Source organism: Xenopus tropicalis, chromosome 8 (assembly GCF_000004195.4).
Source record: "Xenopus tropicalis strain Nigerian chromosome 8, UCB_Xtro_10.0, whole genome shotgun sequence".
NCBI lineage: Eukaryota > Metazoa > Chordata > Amphibia > Anura > Pipidae > Xenopus > Xenopus tropicalis.
Window position 1 is genome coordinate 130,476,158 of NC_030684.2, and position 13,657 is coordinate 130,489,814.

The 13,657-nt window shown below is 40.8% G+C and overlaps 1 protein-coding gene across 1 annotated transcript; it reads left to right on the forward strand.

Annotated features, from left to right (window-relative positions):
- Positions 1–316: 316 nt before the first annotated feature.
- LOC116406579 (CD48 antigen-like) lies at positions 317–4,729 on the forward strand. Its single transcript, XM_031890816.1, has 3 exons — positions 317–628; positions 1,398–1,688; positions 4,511–4,729. Exons 1-3 carry the CDS (start codon positions 409–411, stop codon positions 4,630–4,632), a joined length of 633 nt encoding a protein of 210 aa, XP_031746676.1. The 5' UTR covers positions 317–408; the 3' UTR covers positions 4,633–4,729.
- Positions 4,730–13,657: the final 8,928 nt, after the last annotated feature.

Sequence of the window (13,657 nt, forward strand, 5' to 3'; positions counted from 1 at the left end):
CTACTTCTATGTGTTGCTCATTCCCTACTTCTATGTGTTGCTCATTCCCTACTTCTATGTGCTGCTCATTCCCTACTTCTATGTGTTGCTCATTCCCTACTTCTATGTGTTGCTCATTCCCTACTTCTATGTGCTGCTCATTCCCTACTTCTATGTGCTGCTCATTCCCTACTTCTATGTGCTGCTCATTCCCTACTTCTATGTGCTGCTCATTCCCTACCTCTATGTGTTGCTTATTCCCTACTTCTATGTGTTGCTCATTCCCTACTTCTATGTGCTGCTCATTCCCTACCTCTATGTGTTGCAGGAGGAGGAGACGTCCCTCTCCCAGTGACTGGCCGTGTAGGGGAGACTGTCACACTGACACCCCGTCTGTCTCTCACACATCCCATTGAAGGAGTCATATGGATGTTTCATGTTAATGGGATAAAAAAAATCCTGGCTGAATTCAGAGACCAGAAGTTTATCAGAGTGAATGAGAATTATTTCCCCAACCGGCTGGAAGGGTCTAACAGTGGCACCGCATTACTGATCAGGGAGCTGAGAATGGAGGATTCTGGGATGTTCACTGCACTCATTTTTGTTAATGGAAAAATGAGAGACATTTCTTATAATCTTACTGTGTTTGGTAAGTAAGTGTGTGTGTGAGTGTATGTAAGTGAGTGTATGTTCCTAAAGGCGAGAGAGTTGTTGCAGCTCAGAGCACACAGACCTGTATGGAGGAAGTGTGTTGCTCCCCAACCCCTTGGGTGTTGCTCTCAGTGCCCCCAAACCAGGGAGTTATTTTTGAATTCCTGACTTGGGGGCAAGTTTTGGTTGAATAAAAACAAGATTTCCTACCAAATAAAGCCCCTGTAAGCTGATAGGGTGCATAGAGGCCCCTAATAGCCAATCACAGCCCTTATTTGGCTCCTCCATGAACTTTTATGGTGCTTGTGTTGCTCCCCAAATCTTTATACATTTGACTGTGGCTCACGAGTAAGAAAGGTTGGGGATCCCTGTTACACAGAGACAGACAGAAGCCAATAGGGGAGTTACTTTTCACAAAAAGAAAACAGATTATTGGATAAGAAAATATGTAGGTGGTAGTGGTGGGTGAAAAAATTTGCCAGGCATGGACTCGAGGCAAATTTCTGTGTCGCTATAGGCTAGTGTGCTATTTTAAGCACCAGTAACACCTTTACAAAACCTTCTAAATACCCCATTTCCATGAATATATTGGGTAACAGGCTGGTTTTCATGGATAGCAAAGTGAGGAAAGTAGTCTTCAGTTTCCAGATTTAGATTGGACCCCAAACGATGGCCAAGGAGTTTGCACAGGAAGCAAAACAACTATTATAATGATGTACAGACATTGTCTATTGTATGTGTTCTGAATAATGTTCTTGTAATTGCAGAGCCCATCCCTACACCAGTAATAGAGAAGACATTAGATGGGAATTCCACTGATCTCTGCCATCTTCATTGTTCTGTCCCATCAAACTCACCAACCCTGTCCTACAGTTGGACCTACAGAGATACTGGCACTGACAGACTATATGCCAATGGCAGCACAATCACTGTATCACTGAAGGATAAGGCATTGGGGGCAGAATTTACCTGCTGGGTACAGAATCCTGCTCACAGCAACAGCACATCCGTCCCTTTATATCCATGTGGGGAGGCACAGACAGAGGCACAAAGGAAGGGTATGTATGGGGAGGCAGAACACTAACAGTCTAACTGGATCCCAAGTTTACATAAATAAAAGGTAATTAGGATTTAAAAGAGAAGGAAAGGCTAGTAAAGTTTTAATCTTAAGCTGCAGGCATACCTTCAGTTCTCTCAATAGTGCCCTTAAGTCCCCATATTTCGCCTGTTCAGATGATCAGAAGAAACAGAGAAACTTTGATGAACAGTATTAAGTAGGTACGAGTATGGAACATATTATCCATGCTTTGGACCTGGGGTTTTATGGATAGGGGATCTTTCTGTAATTTGGAACTCCTTGACTTAAGATTGCTAAAAAATCATTTAAACATTAAATTAACCCAACAGGGTTGTTCTGCCTCCAATAAGGGGTAATTATATCTTAGTTGGGATCAAGTACAGGTACTGTTTTATTATTACAGAGAAAAGGGAATCATTTAACCATTAAATAAACCCAATAGGGCTGTTCTGCCCCCAATAAGGGGTAATTATATCTTAGTTGGGATCAAGTACAGGTACTGTTTTATTATTACAGAGAAAAGGGAATCATTTAACCATTAAATAAACCCAATAGGGCTGTTCTGCCCCAATAAGGGGTAATTATATCTTAGTTGGGATCAAGTACAGGTACTGTTTTATTATTACAGAGAAAAGGGAATCATTTAACCATTAAATAAACCCAATAGGGCTGTTCTGCCCCCAATAAGGGGTAATTATATCTTAGTTGGGATCAAGTACAGGTACTGTTTTATTATTACAGAGAAAAGGGAATCATTTAACCATTAAATAAACCCAATAGGGCTGTTCTGCCCCCAATAAGGGGTAATTATATCTTAGTTGTGATCAAGTACAGGTACTGTTTTATTATTACAGAGAAAAGGGAATCATTTAAACATGAAATATACCCAATAGGATTGTTCTGCCCCAATAAGGGGTAATTATATCTTAGTTGGCAACAAGTACAGGTACTGTTTTATTATTACAGAGAAAATGGAATAATTTAAACATGAAATAAACCCAATAGGGCTGTTCTGCCCCCAATAAGGGGTAATTATATCTTAGTTGGGATCAAGTACAGGTACTGTTTTATTATTACAGAGAAAAGGGAATCATTTAACCATTAAATAAACCCAATAGGGCTGTTCTGCCCCAATAAGGGGTAATTATATATTAGTTGGGATCAAGTACAGGTACTGTTTTATTATTACAGAGAAAAGGGAATCATTTAACCATGAAATAAACCCAATAGGGCTGTTCTGCCCCCAATAAGGGGTAATTATATCTTAGTTGGGATCAAGTAGGGGTACTGTTTTATTATTGCAGAGAAAAGGGGAATCATTTTTAAAAATTAGAATTATTTGCTTATAATGGAGTCTATGGGAGATGGCCTTTGGAACTTTCTGGATAACAGGTTTATGGATAATGGATTCCATACCTGTACCTGTAATAATGCTAGAATTGAGGGGGAAGAGGGATGCAGGATTATGAGTAAAAACATGTAGATTTGCAGCTAAATAGTGCACTGTGACCTTGTGCTTGTGTGTAAATGAGCCCTGAGATGACTCCGCCTCCTTTTATACACAGTACAGCTGTAGGACAGATAGTGACCCAGTGTTTAATGGAGTGACAGTTGCATTGGCCTAATGGCTCAGATGAGTGACCTAATGAGTTGCCAGTACACACATTGCTAATACCCCTCTAATTCATTCATAGCCAAAAGCTGCCATTGGATTGGGAAAACAGATTTCCATCACAGAAACTATTTTAAACAGTGAAAGGTAATGTTTTTCATAAACAGATAAACAGAAAGACGTAGTTATGCTAAAGGAAGGATTTAAATTTGATCAGGATTCCCCAACCTTTTTTGCTCATGAGCCACACGCAGATGTAAACAGTGTTTGGGAGCCACACAAACACGATGCCAAATAAGGGCTGTGATTGGCTGTTTGGTAGCCCCATGTGACTGCTGGCCTGCAGGAGGCTCTGCTTGAAGGAAAACTGTGTCCCTGTGCTTCCAAAACTTGTCTCCAAGCCAGGGCTGGAACTAGGGGCAGGCAGAAGAGGCATGTGCTGAGGGGCACCAGACACTTACCTTATCTGCCATCCAACCCTTAGTTCAGTCCCTTCTATCTTCTCTGTAGCTCCCGCTCCTCCCCTGGTCCCCAATCCCCGCTCTTTAAGTTGGGCGTGTAAGGAGGGAATTGGAGAAAGGGAAGGAGCAGGAGGGAGGGTGATGAGCAAGGGGCGTGGTGATCTGGGTCCTGCTGTGGGGAGGAGCTGGAGGGAGGGTGACGAGAGGTTGGGGGGTTGGTGTGGCAATCTGGGTCCTGCCTTGGGCGGATTCAAATCTCATATTAAGTGAATAAATACTGCTAAAATAATGAATTTTGCAACAACAGCTCCACCTGCTGATCAGTTTCTGCTCATGATCCAGCCGAGGAACTTGTTAGATAAAAGGAAGAGGACTATTCTGAATTTCTGCTCATATGTGTCAACTTACTTGTGCACACTCCCATACTAATCCGGTAGCTACAGATACCCACTCACATTCACACTCTTCCTACATATATAAGCATATATCCCTTACTCACATTGATGCTTAAAAATGAATTCTGCAGGAAATTAGATTAACTTTTTCTTCTTGGCCAATTATTTTCGTCAGTTGTTGAAACTGATAACCTTTTATCTTTTCAGCTTTACTACTACTGTATATATCAGTATAAATTCACTCATCTGGCTTAACTTTGACTCCTTTATTGTATCCTTATTTTAATAAACAGTAACCAAGGAATAATGGTAACTTTCTCCTTTTTCATTACAGATGGAATTTGCTGGATTAAAGTATATATTTATCTCCCTGTTATTGCCGTACTCGTTACAGTAGTCGCTACAGTAATATTTGTTACAAGACAGAAGCACACAATAAACCAAAGAGCAAGGTGACACCAAACCCCATACAGCCTCTTTATGTTAATAGCCCACCCTTTTTTTAACTGTTACTGTGCCACATAAATAAGGGGGATTATGATGCAGAATTTGCTAGTAGATGAGGCTTCTTTAACATTTATAGACATGTATAGGGGTGGGTGTGTGTTAGTAGAACATCCATTTGAGTTCTGTAGGTACATTGATGGATGCCACAGATGGAGTGCTTGCTTGATGGATCAGAGATGGTGGGCAGTGATGAGCAAATCTGTCGCTTTGCTGAAAAATTTGCAAAACAGCAAAAAATTAGCAAAATGCATTGAAGTCAATAGGCAACTTTTTTACGCTGGCGAAATTTTATACTTATTTTCTTATTCCAAATGCATTAAAGTCAATGGTCAAAGTATGAATACTGGAGAATGAACAGCAAGTAGGACAGAACAGTTCAGTATTAACAATATCAGCAACATGTTGACCAATGCAGTTTATTAAGTTGATTTTAAAGCATCAGAGAATGTTTTCTGAATAAATGCAAAACTACTGTATATACAATAAAACACATGTATTGAAATACATTTGGAACATGACTGGTTAAATTATTATGGGAAAAGGAATGCACATGGGCTAATGGTGGAACTCATTTCTTGAAAAAAATCTGGGGTGGGCTCACCAGGGCAATGACTTTTGTTTAATAAATAGATTTCCAGAAATAGTTAAATTTTAACAAAAATAATAACCACAAATGATACTCTTTGCAAGGCTATGGCTTCTCTGCTCTCTCCCTTCACACTGCTAGAGAGTGCTATTACAGGAGACTTCTCTCTAGAGAGAGCTCACCTCCATTATCCAGTCACCTTGTCTCTCACTGACTTACTTCTCTTCTCACTGAATTTCCTCAGTCCATTTCTTCTTTACTGGGACCTATTTAGCTTTGGGCTGCCTGCATCATCCACCCTTCTCTAAAAAGTAGTCTCCAAAGGGGCTGATGCCTAGGATCCTTCCTTCTTTATATGCCTGGAAACCCACCTGACACCCCTGGACCAATAAGGAGCTTTAGACATATACTGTAAAGGATCATTTAATAAACACAGCATAGTATAATGAGCACAAAAAGGAGGGAGCAGGGAGGGCATGCCCCCTGCGATCGCATGGGGTTAGTGCGAGCAGGGGGGCACCAGCTATTGGTGCGGCAAGGTGGCGCCACGGGTGGGGTGAGCGCGCTCATTGGTGGGAGCGCGGGGCGCGAGGGGTTAAAAGGGGGTGGTTTTCGCGGGCTTACCGCTTCACCATTGCGAGCTGTGCAGGAACGGCGGGCTGCGTTTGGAGTGTGAAGCAGAGGGGCGTCTCAACATGGCGGCTGGGCGGCGACTTTCTTTTCAGGAGGTACGGGAATGGCTGCAGAAGGAGGCTGGTCAAGAGGAGTTGAGGGAGTTATCTCATTTGGTGGCTCCAACGTCTGACACGCCTTCAGAGGAGGCGGCTGTTCCAGCAACTGGCAGGGGAAGGGGGAAGAGAAGAGCAGCTGTTACCAGGTCTGTCAGTGCAATTAAAGCTACAGCAGCAGTGAAAAAGGCAAAGAAAAGGAGAGTGGCTTCTGCAAGCTGTGCAACAGGTAATACTTACCAATGGCCAGCAATGTCTCCTCCTGCTTCAGTTGGTGCTTCCCATGCGGATTCTGTGGAAGCAGGTCCTAGCACTTCAACAGCTGGGGAAACAAGTCACAGAAGGGATGGTAATGTATTAACTACTTCACTTCTTTCTAACACTGCCACAGCTGACACTCATAAGGATTTTGAAAGTTATGTGCAGAACTTGGTGCAGGCTATGTTAACTCCTTCAGCTGATACCTCTAAGTCACGGTTGGGGACAGGGATTCCTGAATCGTGTCACAGAGATATCATTACATGTAAAGGCACTTTGTTGGGTTTACACTTACCTTTAGCGGTGAAGGAAAAAATTTATAGAGGTGATTATATTGATATTTTATCTTTGTTGCCAGCTGCAAAAGGGTTCATTAAAAACAAAGGGGACTCTGAGGAAGAAAGGAGAAGGCCATTAGCCAGGACCTTTTCAAACTGGCTTCAGGCTTTCTGCATTTTTGCAAATTTATTATCTTCTAAACAGCCTCACTTAGCGCCACAGTTATTCAAGCACATAGACATAGTTCTTGAGGCTTATAAAAGTTTTGGTGGAATTGGGTGGTTTATCTATGAGGAAAGGTTCAGGCAAAAAATGGCGGTACATGGTGATATGGAATGGGGTTCTAAGGACATTGATTTATGGTTAGGAATGATGTCCTATAGAGTTCAGAACCCCAGCCCAGTTGCTACTCCAAAGCAACCGGGCGCTAAGCCTAATGCTTGCTGGGCATTTAATGAATCGGTCTGTAAATGGCAGGCCAATTGCCGGTATAAACATGAGTGTTCGGGTTGCGGAGGCAACCACCCTGCTTTTCGTTGCCTTAAAAAGTTTATGGCCAACACTTCAGCCAGAGGAGCAGGAAAAGAGCAAATGGCAAAGGGCGAACACCCCAGTGAAGGTGGCAAGCATGGAGCCCTATTTAAAACTTTACCCAAATCAGGAGAAAGCGGCACTAATTAGGTTTGGTTTTAGTGAAGGGTTTTGGATTCCCCATTTTGATAGCATTGAGTCCCAACCAGTTTTTGCTAATTTGAAGTCTGTTTTGGCAGCCCCTGATACAGTAAGGGAAAAAATACATAAGGAAATTTTGTTAGGGAGGGTTGAAGGCCCATTTCAAAACATTCCCTTTGAAGGATTCAGGATTTCTCCGTTAGGTTTAGTCCCTAAAAAAGAGTTAGGCCAATTCAGATTGATTCATCACCTTTCATATCCTCGTGGCGAGTCCATAAATGATGGGATTGACCCTGAGATTTGTTCGGTGAAGTATGCGTCTTTTGACCGTGCTTTATCTATGTTGAATCAGTGTGGTAGAGGTGCTTGGTTAGCAAAAAGTGACATTCAGTCAGCTTTTAGATTATTACCCATACATCCGGGTTGTTTTAAATTATTTGGTTTTCATTTTGACGGGCATTATTATTTTGACAAATGTCTTCCAATGGGTTGTTCCCTTTCTTGCTTTTATTTTGAACTTTTTTCTACGTTTTTAGAATGGGTAGTTATGGTGGAATCCGGTTCTAAATTAGTATTACATTACTTAGACGATTTTTTATTCTTAGGTCCATTTAATTCTAAGTTATGTGCATCCAATCTTGAGCATTTCATTTGGATTTGCAGCAAGTTTGGTATTCCGCTAGCAAAGGAGAAGACAGTCCCCCCTTGTAGGGTTATTCAATTTTTGGGTATTGAAATAGATACAATAAAAATGGAATTTAGGCTTCCCCAAGAAAAATTACATAAACTGAAAGAGCTTGTGCGTGCTGGCTTGCAGTGTAACAAAATTAAACTGAAGCAGCTCCAATCTTTACTTGGCCATTTGAACTTTGCAACAAAAGTAATCCCAGCTGGGAGGGTTTTTAGTAGAAGACTGGCGGCTTTAACTACCGGGGTAAAAAATCCCAATTGGCACATTAGAATCCCAAAGGCATTGAAAGAGGATTTGGCCATTTGGGACGAATTCTTATGTTCATACAATGGGAAATCAGTATGGCAATCTGAATTTTCGGATAATGATTCCCTTAACCTATTTACTGACGCCGCAGCTTCTTGCGGTTATGGGGCATTTTTACAAGGCCATTGGAGTATTGGCAAGTGGCCTGAGCAGTGGAAGGATTTTGGCCTGTTAAAAAATTTGGTATTTTTGGAGATGTTCCCCATAATTGTGGCGTTGGAGCTATGGGGAAGTAGTTTAGCAAACAAAAGAATTATACTTAATTGTGATAATGAAGGGGTAGTTCATGTAATCAATAATCTTACTACCAGTTCCCCCCCTGTTTGGAGACTTTTGCGTCATTTTATTTTAAAAACACTTAAATTAAATATTTGGTTTAAAGCTAAACACCTCCCCGGTTATGCTAACAGAACTGCGGATGCTCTCTCACGTTTCCAGATAGATGTGTTCCGGGAACTGCAGGATCAAGCAGACCCCATGTATACTACTTGCCCACAACACATATGGGACATCGTCTGGATGGAGTGATGGAATTAGTTTGTGAATCTGTCTCTAAAAAAACATGGGCAGCTTATTGTGCCGCATGGAGGGATTGGATTGAATTCCTGGCAGCTCACCCTGTAGATAGTGAGCAGGTGGAAACTTTGGCGCAATTTGTGTTGGAAGCGCATAAAGGAAAGACTACAGTAGCTAATATTAAGAAAAAGCTAATGGGTATTGCATTCTTTCTTAAGTTAAATCGTCAGGCGGATATCACTAAGGCCCACTTGATTAAGCAAATGTTAAAGGGATTGGCTAAAAAGAAACCGGTAATGGATTTAAGAAAACCTATAACCCTTAGCCTGCTTGAAAAGCTTATGCATGGCTTGGAGTCAATTTGTTTTGACATATATGAAACAAAGTTATTCCGTTCATTATTTTCCATTACATATTTTGGGGCCTTCAGGATTGGTGAAGTGGTAGCTTCTACAAAAACAGCGGTTAATGGGCTTCATGTGCATGATGTTTCTTTATGCCAGCGCAGGCTAAAAATTATCTTAAAAAAATCCAAGACTGACCAGTTGGGCCTTGGGAAGTGCATTTGGTTGGGTCCTATTCAAAACAATTTATTATGTCCCGTTGCGAATTTCCTAAGATTCACGGGGGTACGGCCCAATTTAAACTCCCAGTTCTTTATTCACAGGGATGATACCCCTGTTTCTAAATTTCAATTTAACAAAGTGTTTTTGAAATGTTGCAAAGTGATTGGTATACAGGATTCCAATTTCACTTCACATTCTTTTAGGATCGGGGCGGCCACACAGGCTTCTTTGCTGGGTTTCAGTGAGGAGCGTATAAAGAAACTGGGTCGTTGGCAGTCCCACAGGTTTCGTTCTTATATTAGGCCTTCATTTGTCAGTTCTTGTCCTAATTAATTTATTTTTGCATAGATCCAGTGGTGAGGAACGTATGGATCATAGGAGACTCATATATCGCTTGGTCAGAGAAGAGAGCCAGGGTGAGACCATATGGAACCAATTTAGAATTCGATAAAACTTCAGTCAAAATTATCTGGAAAGGAGTTCGTGGCATGGTTTGGTGTCAGGTTATGGAAGTTTTAGCACAAATGCAGTGGGAATGGGGTATGCCTGATATTGTATTATTTCATGTTGGGGGAAACGACATTGGGAGAGGTAGTTCAATTAATATTATTAGGACGATTAGGAGAGATTTATCTTACTTGCATGTAAGCTGGCCTGAAGTCGTGTTCATCTGGTCAGAGGTTGTATCCAGATGGATATGGACATCCAATTGGGGCCTGAGATACTTAGAGAAATGTAGGAAAAAAGTTAATTTCTCTGTTGCAAAATTTACAAAAACTTTAAATATGTTGAGTTATAGACATGTAGATCTTGAAGGAGGTGGTGTTGGCCTGTATCGTGCGGATGGAGTTCATTTATCCGACATTGGCCTGGATATATTAAATATAGGCTTACAAACAGCAGTTGACAGAGCCTTATTGAGATGGGAGGTGGCCAAGCCCCACTAAAAGTTTATATTCTTTTTAGGGGGCTTGGCGTGGAGGAAAATATGTTTAAAAGGTTATACAAACATGCTGGCCGGGTTTATGGCAGTGTTATATATTTCATTATTTCGGAAGACGGCCTGCTGAGGTAAGCAGAGGCTGGTCAGTCATATATAAAAGTGTACAAGTTATGATTTAATGAACTTTAAGTTGTACGTTGATTTAATAAAACAAGCTGCGGCCTTACACCACCTCACTCATTGTCTCTGTCTAGTTATTGTGTGTCTAAGTTAGTATGGTGAATGCAAGCTACTAACCCCAAGGAGGGAGCAGGGAGGGCATGCCCCCTGCGATCGCATGGGGTTAGTGCGAGCAGGGGGGCACCAGCTATTGGTGCGGCAAGGTGGCGCCACGGGTGGGGTGAGCGCGCTCATTGGTGGGAGCGCGGGGCGCGAGGGGTTAAAAGGGGGTGGTTTTCGCGGGCTTACCGCTTCACCATTGCGAGCTGTGCAGGAACGGCGGGCTGCGTTTGGCCCTCCCGCCCCCCCCTTTTTTCCTTTCCTTTTTTGTTATTTCTATATAAAAAAAAAAAAAAAATTATATATATATGGTTTGTCACAGCTTGTTTTGAGGAAAATATGTTTAAAAGGTTATACAAACATGCTGGCCGGGTTTATGGCAGTGTTATATATTTCATTATTTCGGAAGACGGCCTGCTGAGGTAAGCAGAGGCTGGTCAGTCATATATAAAAGTGTACAAGTTATGATTTAATGAACTTTAAGTTGTACGTTGATTTAATAAAACAAGCTGCGGCCTTACACCACCTCACTCATTGTCTCTGTCTAGTTATTGTGTGTCTAAGTTAGTATGGTGAATGCAAGCTACTAACCCCATGTGCAGGACATCACTCAGTATTGGCACAGGGAAAAGGGACATTTTAGACTATCCCTTGATTGACCAGAACCACCCACATTTATACTCTGTCTGTCTTAATCTCTGCTACTTACCTGCAACCTCTGCCCTTTTGGGGTCTGCAAGTAAAAGGCACGGTGTAAGAGCTGTGCACAAGGAAGAAGGTCTTTCATCCATTTACGGAACAAAAAGGAAATGCACAATTGGATACCAACACATTTGCCCTATGGAGGGAACCCACAAGTGATGATGAAGGAATTTTGGTGGTGAGATTAAGAAACTGAGGTGTTTAATGGTAGCAAATAAAGGGGTCTCAGATCCAAAAGGCCTTAGACCCAAAGGTGCTAATAGATGCTAAAACCTTCACCCGATACTCAAGATGTGGTCTAACCAATGATTTTTACACACTGTTTCCACTGTATCATACCTGTATCCATTGAATTAAACACACTTTTTTTTAACATTTTTATTTATAATTTTGCACATGACGTTGGCCTTTACAGCTGCTGTTAGGCACTGAGCACTGCACAAAGCTTGCTATCTACTGTTATTCCTAGATCCTTTTCCAATAAATGATTTGCCAGAACTAAAAGCTGTCAAGCTATAATGAAATTACTTGTTACTCCAGCTTGGGGGCATGATGTTAAATTGTTCAAACTGCTTGTTGAGTTTAATCATTGTTTTCTAAAAATATTAGTCACAGCCACAGCCAGCAGCTCACGTTTCTACTGATCAATGAGCCTCACTTTATTTTATATAGTAGCGCTGCCACTGGGACTTTAGGGCTTGATGTCTACTATATGCCTAGCACCCGAATTAATATTTTATTAGTATATAAACATGAAGTGCTATACTTTTGAAACTGCTAGTAGGCTGCATCCATATGACTCTCCAGTGTCAACTACTGAGCACTGTTCATTTCAAGCATCAATTATCAGCCAAATAAAGTGTTTATCCTAGATTCACAGTTCCTGATTGATAGCGTTGATCCCCAGACACAGTGAGTATCATGTAATATTGCTAATAATAAGTTAATAAGTAAATGTATTATTGTTGTAGAGCAGTCATACAGAAACACACCTCTCCCACACACTAGTAGGTACCATTGACCACCTGATGCGTGGGCCCTGACCATATCCGTTACAAGTGATAATGCTAACGTGGGGTTTGGCCGACTGTTTCACTCCCCTTAGTAAAACAGAAAGTCTCTCACTTGCTTGGTGTAAATGTGTTAACCAAATACTAGGAACTCTCTAAACCAAATGAAACAGAGCTGACATAATCAGAAAAAATAGAAATTAGATGTCTTTTCATGTACAAAAAAAGTCAACGAGACAAATATTTCCTACTGGAAATGCAACCTTTAACCTTATAACCTTATATATTATATGGGGCACATTTACTAAGCAATTTTGAGAAAAAAAATACATTTTTTTAACTATTTTCAAGATTTACAAATGGGTTTTTGCCAGTACAGGTATCTGACCCCTTATCCGGAAACCCATTATCCAGAAAGCTTCGAATTACGGAATGCCCATCTCCCATAGACTCCATTTTAATCTATTGGGTTTATTTCATGGTTAAATGATTCCCTTTTCTCTGTCATAATAAAACAGTACCTGTACTTGATCCCAACTAAGATATAATTACCCCTTATTGGGGCAGAACAGCCCTATTGGGTTTATTTCATGGTTAAATGATTCCCTTTTCTCTGTAATAATAAAACAGTACCTGTACTTGATCCCAACTAAGATATAATTACCCCTTATTGGGGCAGAACAGTCCTATTGGGTTTATTTCATGGTTAAATGATTCCCTTTTCTCTGTAATAACAAAACAGTACCTGTACTTGATCCCAACTAAGATATAATTACCCCTTATTGGGGGCAGAACAGCCCTATTGGGTATATTTAATGGTTAAATGATTCCCTTTTCTCTGTAATAATAAAACAGTACCTGTACTTGATCCCAACTAAGATATAATTACCCCTTATTGGGGCAGAACAGCCCTATTGGGTTTATTTAATGGTTAAATGATTCCCTTTTCTCTGTAATAATAAAACAGTACCTGTACTTGATCCCAACTAAGATATAATTACCCCTTATTGGGGGCAGAACAGTCCTATTGGGTTTATTTAATGGTTAAATGATTCCCTTTTCTCTGTAATAATAAAACAGTACCTGTACTTGATCCCAACTAAGATATAATTACCCTTATTGGGGGCAGAACAGCCCTATTGGGTTTATTTAATGGTTAAATGATTCCCTTTTCTCTGTAATAATAAAACAGTACCTGTACTTGATCCCAACTAAGATATAATTACCCCTTATTGGGGGCAGAACAGCCCTATTGGGTTTATTTAATGGTTAAATGATTCCCTTTTCTCTGTAATAATAAAACAGTACCTGTACTTGATCCCAACTAAGATATAATTACCCCTTATTGGGGCAGAACAGCCCTATTGGGTTTATTTAATGGTTAAACGATTCCCTTTTCTCTGTAATAATAAAACAGTACCTGTACTTGATCCCAACT

What these genes read in the sequence shown, in the direction of transcription:
- LOC116406579 (XM_031890816.1), top strand. Translation starts at nt 409, where the DNA reads ATGTTTCATGTTAATGGGATAAAAAAAATCCTGGCTGAATTCAGAGAC. An exon ending in TTATAATCTTACTGTGTTTG is followed by an intron (nt 629 to 1,397) that starts GTAAGTAAGTGT and finishes TTGTAATTGCAG; the next exon opens with AGCCCATCCCTACACCAGTA. An exon ending in GACAGAGGCACAAAGGAAGG is followed by an intron (nt 1,689 to 4,510) that starts GTATGTATGGGG and finishes TTTTCATTACAG; the next exon opens with ATGGAATTTGCTGGATTAAA.